We start from the raw sequence: 12,331 nt of genomic DNA on the forward strand, positions 1-12,331 counted from the left end.
ACAAAAGTTACAAATTTAGGTTGAATCTTTATCGTTACGAGTAAAGATCGAGCAAGTTGTTGATCAGATGGCAATTTATAACGGAGCCTAATATGTCATAACTTATGTCGTATCTCGTGTATATCATTTTAGATTGTTTCAGCTCCTATATCTAAATTCTGGTAGGGTACAGTTGAAAAAAACATATTCTGTCATGCCGAATCCACCTGCAATTCACTCTTTATAGTGGGAAATTGCTTAGTGTCGAATATTTCTGTTTTATAATAGAAAAGAAAACTTTTTCAAATATTCATATATGGTACAAAACCGTAAGAGCTTGTAGATAACATACTGAGCTATGAATCAAAGGATCCAAGGTTCGAGATCTGATGCCTCTGAATATGCTTTACGTTTTCAGCTGCAGGATGCTGCTGGCTACCTACTGGCTCAAGTCAGTAGTTCAAAATAAAGATAGGCTATATCTGAACCATAATATTTTTTGATTTTACTATTTAACAAAAGATGTCACTCGGATTAAATATTGTAAATTCCAACACAATAGTAAACCTTCGTTTCAGTTGTCTTTCTTTTGCTTTTTCATGGCCTTGACATTTTAACTGTAGACATTTACGAAATAAAAACTGAGTTCATACCCAAAATTAACAACATTTGTTTTTAAGGTGTATTTTAAAGTAACTGAAACTCCTACAGAACCTGGTGTGGGTATTGATTTCATACCATTGAACCCAAGCAAAAGTACCCGCCCCAATGACGGAAAAAATTAAATTAATCTAGCTGAAGGGTACCCCCTCTTCCAGTAACGAGAAACATTTAATTTAACTTATCAATTTAAGTTATTTCATTGACTTTGTAAAAGGCAACTGCGTTGAAATCTTACACCCTTGTGCAAATTAATTGAAACAAATGGTCATTTTACAATATTTTCAACATGACGGCCGGTGTAGGCTTGCTGGACCCGCTGATTTTCTTTAATAGTCATTTTTTCACACAGACGGCGTCAATAGCTGTGTTTTGCAGTACGGTAGATCTATTTTTGGGATATATGACGAAATTTTGAGGAATATTACGTCATTCAAAATTGCGTTAAAAGGGCAAGGAGACCAGTCAAAAAACAACTCCTTACCAACTCAATGAAAACAAAAACGGTATCAATGGGCTCTCAAATACAAGAACTGGACGCAAGAACAATGGAGGAAGGTGTTATTCAGTGACGAGTCTCATTTCTTCGTACAGGGCCAAAGAAGTCTGCATGTTCGCAGATCTCCAGGTGAGAAACTTTGAGAATCTCACATCAATCAGTTCGTAAAACATCCCTTGAAAGAGATGTTTTGGGGCTTTTTCAGCTACTATGGCGTCGAAGGCTTACATATCGTAGAAGGTATGATGCGAGGACCACAGTACATCGAAGTTTTGCAGAGAAGAGTCGTTCTAGAATTGAAAAAGAGATTTCCAGATGGATCTGGCATTTTTCAGCAAGATCTGGCTCCGTGCCACACATCGAAACTTGTGAAGAATTTTATGACTACAACGCAAATAAAGGTGCTGGACTGGGTTGGAAGCTTTCCGGACTTAAATCGTATTGAAAATCTTTGGGCGATTTGTAAAGAAAGACTTCAGGGAAAAGACTGTACTACGAAAGATAAGCTTATTGAAGTGTGGTACCGCGATCTAAAATTAGTAAAGATTGCAGTCAACTCGTGGACTCGATGCCAAAGCAGATTAATGATCTTCTGAAAAATAAAGGCGGTCATATCACGTATTAATTTGTGAGTAATATTTGAATTTTCAGAAATAAAACGCAAAAATTGAAAAAAATTGTAATTTTCCGTTTTGTTTCAATTAATTTTCACAAGGGTGTAGTTTCACTCAAAGTTCTGCGTTATTTATACCGCCTACCGCAAAAAGTAATTGCTGAGCATTTCAGTCATTCAGCAATAACATACAGTAAATCCACATGTTTATTCTTCACATTACAAATTACTTCACATTTTGAAATGTGAATGATAGTGTGGTTAATTCTAACAGTTTAGTGTAAAATATTCTGTTTGCGAAATAAACTTTGACATCAATATACTTGATCTCTTATCATTTCAAAGGTTTTTGTTTATTTATCTGTATTTTGCCTAAAGCTACGAGAGTGCCACCTATGCTAACCGTCCCTAATTTAGCATGGAAATACTAGAGGAAAGGAAACTAGTCACCCACCGCCAACTCTTGTGATACTCTTTTACCGATGAATAGTGGGATTGACCGTCATATTATAACACCCACATGGCTACAGGGACTTTAACCAGCGACCCTCAGATTGCGAGGTAAGCGCCCTAACCACCTGACCAATGCCGGGCTTTCGAAAGTGAATGTTGAGCTGCCTGCGCTTGTAACTTTACAAACGGCAAACAGAACGGTTTGCAGTACATGTATATATATATATATATACACAAAACTAATCAAAGTATGTTAACAATTAATCACCTTTCTTGCTCTTGTTAAGAGTAATGATAATAAAAATCCCTTGTCCCTAAGTGCTGATACCAATGCTTGTAAATAGTAATCAAAATGCAATGTTTAGCGTAGCTCAAAAAGTAAAACATCAGAGGCATGACTTAATGATGAAATAAACAAGATATATTATCGATAGTTAGTATTTTAATAAACAATATGTAGAAAGGCAAAGTATGATCTTAGTAACCATAACTTCGTGATAGCACCAATCGGTAAAAGGCCCGGCATGGCCAAGCGTGTTAAGGCGTGCGACTCATAATCTGAGGGTCACGGGTTCGCATCCCTGTCGCGCCAAACATGCTCGCCCTTTCAGCCGTGGGGGCGTTATAACGTTACGGTCAATCCCACTATTCGTTGGCGATGGGTGGTGATGACTAGCTGCCTTCCCTCTAGTCTTACACTCCTAAATTAGGGACGGCTAGCACAGATAGCCCTCGAGTAGTTTTGTGCGAAATTCAAAAAACAAACAAACAAACCAAGCTGCAAAACAATATAAAATGTATTGTAAATATTTTTAAAAGCAGTATTTTACCGTGTGTAAATATTCGAAGTTGGTGTAAATCAACTTAGCAATTTTTGATTTTTTATGTAACAGATTTACCATTGTACATTTATCTTAATACCCACGTTTGTTTCACTTTCAGGCATGTGCCATATATTGTTGGATATGTATTACGCAAGTCCCATCTATTCTTTAAATTTGTAGAAGATTCTCGAAGTTTTACGAATCATTCGAGAATTTTGCCCTAAACTACATAAACTGACCCGCCAAGAGACAGTTTTATATTGTTTTTGTCAGTTACAGTTAGTATACCATAAGCCTTGAAAACTGTGATTAACGCTTATTAATCGGAAAACAAACTACAGAATTTGGCCAGCAACATTTATGTATTTTGAACATTACGAACCGTTCTTCTCTAGAGAGTTAATTTTGGACGTTAGTATTTCTACAAGGACATTAGATATCTTTCTCGATAGAAAGCGAATTTGTAAACCACGTTAGACCAAACAAGAATAGAATTAGCTATCATTCCCGTCAAGTGAAGGGCATCTGTGTAACAACATAAAAATAATTTGTGCCTTGTAGATTTGGACCGTTGATAAAATATTTAGTTCCACATCAGACAGAAAACTAAATATTGTTTGTGAGTTTGTGAACATTTTTCATATGAATAATTTGTAATAACTATGTGTAATAATCGTTATTATAAACTGCATTGTTGTTGTATATTAAAATACATTTGTGTTGTGAAAGAAAACTTTGTGTAACAATCTTGTTGGCAAATATAAATTTGATACATATCCAAGTTCAATAAACTTTTTAATTAAAATTAAAATGTTTGGCTTTTCGAAATCATAATACGTTAATACACGCAACATAATAAATCAGAGACTCGTCCCGGGAAAAAAGGCTTCTCATAGCCAGGTGGTTAGGGCGCTCAAGTCGTGATCTGAGGGTTGCGGTATCGAAACCTCGTCATCCCAGACTTGCTCGTCCTTTTAACATTGGGGGCGTTATAATATGACAGTCAGTCCCACTATTCGTTGGTAAAAGATTATCCCAAGAGTTGGAGGTGGGTAGTGATGACTAGCTGCCTTCCCTCTAGTCTTACGCTACTAAATTAGGGACGGCTAACGCAGCTAGCCCTCGTGTACTTTTGTGCAAAATTCTAAAGCAAACAAACAAATTCGTGATAAATTACACAACGTAACATTTATTAAACACAACATTGCACAATAGGCTGTTTGTACCCTATCTACAGTTGAATCAAAGGGTGGAACTCAACTTATTACACTAGTTTCTCACTGATATATACAAGGGTTTATAACTCTAGAATTGAGAGTTTGCACTCTAGAACAGATATAATGAAGATAGCCCTTTGTTTAGACTTGCAGTAAGTCAAATTAACTCTTATCATGACGGTCACGGGACAAAAGCCATGTCATCGTGTTTGCTAATTCGCATTCAAAATTTTATTGAACTACTATTTTATGAATTTATATCATAAATTTGATATTAAACTGTAGATTATAATTTAACTTTTCATATTATACATTACTTAATTTCTTAATTCAAAAGCAAATATTAAAAAAATAAACATCGATTTTTTTTTGTGTTTCACATGTATGTTGAATGCAGCACTCCAGAACAGATATGACACAGATAAGACACTTTGCAGACTTGGAGTAAGTCAAATTAACAGATAAACTGGATTGTTTATGATTGTAGCGAAGAATGTACAAGACACTAAAGCTATCTACACGTACTACCTCAGAACAATACGTAAGGAAGTATTTGTTATAATAATTTGTGATAGGTATTTATCTTGCTGGCGGTCTCCATGACAATAGGCTAATCATATCTGTAATATCTAAGAGTCAGTGTGTAATAAAAACCGTTTTTAAATGTACGAATATTCGGCACTGTTTGTTACTACTCAATAAGATCATTTTTACGATATGTATAACTTTATAAATTAACTTACAGCTAGTTTGTACATTTTTGTGAAAGTACAGGAAATGTAAATAGATTAAATATTTCATATATACAGTGAAAAGTGTTATAATGCATTGATCTTTGTTTACAGTTATTTAACATGCTTCTATTTCAGGCCCGGCATGGTCAATCGCGTAAGGCGCGCGACTCGTAATCCGAGGGTCGCGGGTTCGCGCCCGCGTCGCGCTAAACATGCTCGCCCTCCCAGCCGTGGGGGCGTTATAATGTACTGTCAATCCCACTTTTCGTTGGTAAAGAGTAGTCCAAGAGTTGGCGGTGGGTGGTGATGACTAGCTGCCTTCCCTCTAGTCTTATACTGCTAAATTAGGGACGGCTAGCACAGATAGACCTCGAGTAGCTTTGTGCGAAATTCCAAAAAACAAACAAGCTTCTATTTTAAGCGGACAATTTTAGAAAATAAAAATACATATTCAAAAAAATCAAAAAATTTCAGAATGAAAAATATACATAAACAAAGATACATCTACTAATGCGAGATCTTTAACAAAACGATAGAAAGCTAATGCTGGAAATTTTCTAAATTTTTATACATATCTTTGCAAAAACGAAAATTTTAAAAAATATTAGCCTTATCTGCTTCGGATTATAAAGAAAACTTTTGATAATCAATTTACTGGATGTATCACGAACTTATTAACGGAGATTATATGCGCTGCAAATAAATGAAGATAGATCGTTGTCTCAGTTTAGCAATCTATACGATCACCACACTTTACTTTAGTAACTAGTAACTTTTTTTAATAACTGGATATTTTAAAAGTTGAGTATTTTATGTTAAAATTATTTTAGCATCTTACCACGACGTTACACTTGACTTCGCCACAGCAGGTGATGATCTATCTGGCAATAACCCTGCAGTATAATTTCCTTTGTAAAATGCTTTGTTGTAAACCTGTCACATACAAAGCACACCACTCCTTTGCGATATTTCCAAAATCTATGTAGAGTACGAAAACGACAGTTTTTCAACACCCCTTTTCAGCAAATTGATCGTACATAACTTATTAGGTGCTGTGTCGGTATGTATGGAATAGCATAAATACTCATTTCATTCTACAGCTGGTTGGGATATGCGACAAGTGAAAGGATATGTTGTGGAAGCAAATTGTAAACACGTGGATTGTGTTGCTTTTACAAAGAAAGAACCTTCCTTATTATATTGCAACTTTTGCTGTGATACATGGAGGACCATTGCCACTGATCTTTGTTTTCGTAGATTTTCACCTGATACAAAACACTGCAAGCAATATGGGTAGAATAAAATTTGTTACAAGTCTCCTTCTGGATAGTTCTAGAACTCCAGGTTTAACCATGTACATTTGTTTTCCAATGACGTTAAGTACAAATGGTACTCCTATCTTGGAAGCTCTAAGTTTCTGATTTGTACACAGTTTTATAATATAGTATATGAATGTTTTCTGCAAAAAGGAACTGTCACATACTCTTCCCAAACGTGATAATTTTGGGTGACCTTATAAACCCCAAATTATGTCAATCTTTAGTTGTCACATATGACATTCAACCTGTATTTTATATCACTTGTTGTTATCACGTGAATTGCTGATTTTCGTATTCTAAATCATTTTAATATAACTCACCCAACCATCTTTAATTATCCTACGTTTCAGCTTTCATCTGTATTAATCTTTTGCTGTCTTCAGAAGTCATGAGAAAGATTATTTCTGTATTGGTAGTGGCCAGGTTTTGATCCGTGGTCTTTCTGGTGGAAAGCAGTTTTACCAATTCTACAGGAGTCTCCTCCCGACTGAACTTGAATCAAGTAAATATTCAAATGTTTTCAAGAAAGGTTTCTAGGTTTCGCTGATTTCTGTGGTAGATCGACAGAAATTATAAATTATGTAAATTATGTTATAAATTATGTAAAAGTAGAAAATATTTTAATATTATTTCAATTTACAATACATTCTTCTCTGGCATGGTTGGCTGTCGCAGACAGATGGATATTACCGAGTTCTTTATGTATATCATATTTCTGTTGTAAATATTGCTTCATCTTAAGTGTTTAATGTTTTAGTGTTTTAATGCTTATTAATTGCGATCATATTGTGTTGTGGCATCTAAATATTCTTCTGATCTTATGTTGTTTATATATCCTTGTGTATTACAGAGACTTATAACACTGATGAGTATAGATGTTTTTCAATAGTTCTTTTTCTTTTTGCTTGGTTTCAGTGTTGTTTAGTTTCGTCTATATTTCTTTCTTTGTCAAGTGCTCCGGGATTTAAGTATTTAAAAAGGTCATAGTGATATGCTTTTCTTCCATATTAGCAGCTTTTTTTCGGTACTACAAATTTCATTTATTTGATTCATGTTATTCTTTATTGCTAACGTTTCTTTGTTGATCTCATATGCTTCAAATATCGCAAGAGATTCATTCGTTATTCAATAAAACATCAAAACACATAATTACAGCCAGATATTTTTTCTGAGAGGGAAATATGCGTAAATAAATTCATTACAGTGAACTTAGCTCACACGTGCAACAATTATACAATAAATATTTGTTTTGTCTATGCAATATAATTTATCTCACTGCTAGAGTAATTTACCCTGAATCCCTAATATGAAGGTATTTGTGACTAATATGATAATTTTTGTCGATCATATTTCCCTTGCTTTCATATAATCTTTATTCATGAATAATATACTATTTCTAACTAGCTGATGATATTTTAATAATGGTTTATAATAAAGATTTTGTAAAAATTGTCCAGAAAATTCTCCAAACTCATGTTATAGTAATTTTTCTTTAATTTTCTGACATAAACAAGGAAATTGAAAGATGAAGTTTAATTTTAGTTTGTGGTATTCAAAAACGCCAATATCTCACAAAGAAGTCCAAGTATTTGTAAAACATAATTTCAGAAATGCTATACTGAGAATTATAATGAATAAGAACAGAAAGGAAAAACAGACAAACACAAGTAAGCAAATAAAATAAATCGTTATGCAAATGAATGTTGTTGTTTTTTACTTGGCGTTTAGTTTCTTATAATTTCAAATTCAAACTGACCGATGGGAGAAGGAGATGTTCCTACCACGTCTGTATAGAACATAGAAGAAGCAAAATAATAATTATGTCTACACAGGACATTAAAACAAGAAAAAATAATTTATTAAAGTACTTTCAAGTTATACCAACGTTATAATGTAGTATTCCACAAGTTTTAGGTTTCTGATTTTAACGACTATCCCGCGCAACATATACATGTGCTTGTGTCACTCTTGTTGTAGGTTTACCACACTGTAGGAAGTAGATACTATACAATGTTGAACTGGTACAATCGTACAAGAGAGAACTGCTGCCGTATGTTAACTTTATGCAAGTGAAAGGTTTGGTTTATTTTGAATTTCGCGCAAACCTACACGAGGACTATTTGCGCTAGTCGTCCCTAGTTTAGCAGTGTAAGACAAGAGGGAGGGCAGCTAGTCACCACCACCCACCAACAACTCTTGGGCTACTCTTTTACCAACAAATAGTGGGATTGTCCGTCACATATAACGCCCCCACGGCTGAAAGGACAGGCATGTTTGGTGTGACGGAGATTCGAACCCGTGACCCTCGGATTACGAATCGAGTGCCTTAACCACCTGGCCATGCCGGGCCAAGTAAAAGGATTAGCATATTTTAAGCTCTTTTTACACCCCATTTACGCAGATGTCACAATATATATACACAAAACTTTAAAAACATTACATAACTATACCTTACTAAGTATATGCTGTAAACTAGTTTAATTATGGAAGTGTAAAAACAGCAGTTATTTTAAAAGAGAAAACTATATCATTCCTAATTTCAATGCTTCTGGAACCAAATTACATTTAATTGTCCAGCATCATTTTTTTTGTTAATCTTGGCTTTGATATATTACAATGATGCCGTTCACGCAAAACAAATTTTGTGTTATAACTAACACAGAATACATATTTTGTACATTCTTTGTTTATATGTTCCACTAAGTCAAATATTTCGTTCGGTAAGCTCATATTTATTATTATTGTATTTAACAGCCGCGCGTTAATTTCTTTAGTAATTGCAAACAGGAAATTAACGTATACATTGCATAACTTTAGAAACAAAATCATTCGTTTTACAGTGAATAACACTAAAGTTCGGAGTTCGATCCTTGCAGTGAGTACAGTGGAGATAGATTACAGTACAGTTTGGGCTTACGATAAAAAACAAAACTAAAAAGATGACCTTACCCTTTTAACATAAGTTTTTATTATGTTTCGAATAAAAAATCATAATATTTTGAAAATGTATGTTCAGCTAAGAACAACAACCAAGGATTACTTGCAAGAAAACTTAGAGAAGTATTCCGAAACGAAAGAAAAATGGAACACAATCCAGCAAGAGGTACGTTTTTTGTTTGTTAGTTACAGCGTGTTGTAAGATGCTGTAACACAGCGTATGAGACAAAATTATAATTTTCATCCACTAAATATAACATTCTGTATATGTCTGTAATATATATATAATATAACCAAAATTTTTAAGCCATAAATTAAACACATTAAAATTCAACAAAATAGGCTGCGTATTTTTAAAAAAAAATCTTAGGGTACAAGCTACAACGTAGGATTATCAGTCTTAAATTCCAATTCGCTAGTCTCACATAAGAAGATTAAAAATTAGGAGAGAGAGATATGGGTGCTCAAGCCCATAACGTCCTTCATCTATATCACCTTTTACTGCCTTCAGACAATTGTGGGAAAGTGACTGGTCTCCCAGGTTAAAATAAAATAAAAAAGATAAACATAAAAAGATGAAAAATAAATAACTAAAATAAAATAAGGAAAATAAGGTACTACCATTTGGTAAGGTAAAAATTATCTCTTGAAGTTAGCATTTCTAGCAAATTTATATTTTTACCATCAGGAAAGTATATTTATTAAAAGCTATGCAATCCAAATATTTTACAATTAACTTACGGATATATCGATGATTTAATTAGCACAAATAATTCTGAAATGTATAGTGTTATTAGCACCATTTATCCAACAGAATTAGAAATTGAAAATACTTCAATTTCTAATGCAGAGACACACTATTTAGATTTAGAAATTAATTACTTGATAAAAAGGATATCAATACAGATATTTTTGCCAAAAGAAAAGATATTGACTTTCCAGTTTATGGTTTACCCTACTTTCATAGTAACGTGCAATACCATCTATTATAAATATTATAACTTCGCAATTATTCAGATATTGTAACATTTGTAACAAATTACAATATTTTATTAATAATGTTGATATACTGATACGCAAATTAATAGTTAATGGGTATAATAAAGAAATTTTAAATAAAATTATTAAATTATTCTGTAATAAATAAAAAAGTAAAAATCAGAGATATTTTACTAAAAATCACTAATAATTATTTTTAGTTAGAAATAAGGTCATATAAGAACTTGGCATTACTTTATGTGGATGTATATCTTGAGCCGCATATAAAGATACGACAGTCACAGTAAACTATCACTTTACTGATGTCGTGTTAATTAGTACCCCTAACATATTGGGGGAGGAATGCTAATTTCAAGAGGTAATTTATATCTTACTCACCCCTTATTTTATTATTTTATGGTAGTACCTTATTTTCCTTATTTTTTATTTTATTCTATCTTTTTCTTATTCTCATTTTAACTTGGGAGAGTAGTCACCTTCCCACAACTGTTTGCAGGCAGTGAAGGGTGATATACATGTGGGACGTTATGGACTTGAACACCCACATCTCGCACTCCTAATTTCGAATTGGAGGTTAAGACTGATAGACAATGTATTTCTTTCGCAATGTGGGTCCTTCTTCCGTAGTCACCTCCAAAACCTAGGATACACTTTATAATCCCACGCTGTAGAATGCACCCTAAGATATTTTTTTTTAATATGCAGCGTATTTTGTTTAATTTTAATATATTTTATTTATGGCTTAAAAGTTTGTGGTTATGAGTTTGGGATTTGCTGTTCTTAACATATTCCTTCCTCATGATTTTGTTTACTTATTTGGCTTTATTTGGATGTAATTATTTAATTTCACTGATATATATATATGAATTTCAAATGCAAGTAAAATGACAGTTATTATTACTGTCTGCTCTATTATACTGTTCGCAATTTTCAGACTTTAGATTTGCTTCAGTTCTCCTTTTCTCGAATTTAAAGATGATACTTTTATCCCCAGTTTAACTGTTACACCTTGCCAGTATTTTATAAATTTCAAAACTTCACATAAAGATATACATAAAAATCTATTCGTTGATACACGTAAAAATTCTGATAAAACCACCGTTAATTATACCCAACTTTGAATGTGATATAATTTGACAAAGGAAATAAAAAATCTTTTGAAACCATTCTGAAAAAAAAAAAAATTGCGTTAGAGAAACAATTACATGGACATAGAGATATATCACTTAAGCAACGAATTTAATCAAATATTTACGTCCGGATAAAATTCATAAATCTGTTAATAACATATTTATTTCTCTGTTTGTTATAAAAAATATTTCTTAAGGTAACAGAAATCCAACAATCCTAGTTATACACAATATTAACTTCTTCAACCACGATTTCGGTGTAGAAGTTTTCATAAATTTTCTTGTTTGTTGTGATAAACACTTGAATTTCGCTATAAAAGAGTTAGGTTACATAAATATTTATTAGAATTAGCTGGTGATATAATCAGCTATTGTAAAGTATTTTGGATTTTGACCTTTTCATAGCTGATTGATCCTTAAACCTATTAAAAACACTTTCTTGTATAGTTACACCTATTAAAAACTGTTTCATTTTGATGTAGTTAAAACTATTAATTTTTCGTAAGTTAACCTATTAAAAACTGTTCCTTTCGCGTATAGTTTATCAGATATAAAAACTGTTTAGTATAGGTAGTATTAATTAATTAGTTTGTGAGGTAATATTTAACGAATTTTTACAATACGAAATTTAAAGCAGACGTTTATTGGAAGTTATGTTTATAAATCATTGATGTTGAAGCCATGAAACGTCATGCAAAATTTACTGATGTCGATGATATAGAAATTTCTAAAAGGGGAGCAGACGACTAAATGAAAAATACATAAACAGCGTGAGACGAGCGGTAACAGCAGACAAGAAGGTAAAAGTTCGGCCAAGAAGAGATAAATTTAAAGTTAACTACCATATGAGATAAAGGACTAATAATTAATATGCTGAAGGTAAATTAACAGTATTAGAAGATGAAAAAAGTGAAGTTTATTCCATGAAAGCTAGTTTTAAAGTAATTGAACTATCATGAGGACACAC

At 32.8% G+C, this 12,331-nt stretch overlaps 1 protein-coding gene across 2 annotated transcripts in view; it reads left to right on the forward strand.

Moving 5' to 3' along the window:
* The window catches only part of LOC143235044 (CD63 antigen-like), a 35,665-nt gene that overhangs the window by 12,787 nt on the left and 10,547 nt on the right, over positions 1–12,331 (forward strand). For both annotated transcript variants that reach the window (XM_076472796.1, XM_076472797.1), the window contains exon 4: positions 9,315–9,401. In XM_076472796.1, the coding sequence (XP_076328911.1) occupies positions 9,315–9,401 (87 nt within the window). The remainder of the gene's footprint in view (positions 1–9,314; positions 9,402–12,331) is intronic.

Source organism: Tachypleus tridentatus, chromosome 12, assembly GCF_004210375.1.
Source record: "Tachypleus tridentatus isolate NWPU-2018 chromosome 12, ASM421037v1, whole genome shotgun sequence".
Classification (NCBI taxonomy): domain Eukaryota; kingdom Metazoa; phylum Arthropoda; class Merostomata; order Xiphosura; family Limulidae; genus Tachypleus; species Tachypleus tridentatus.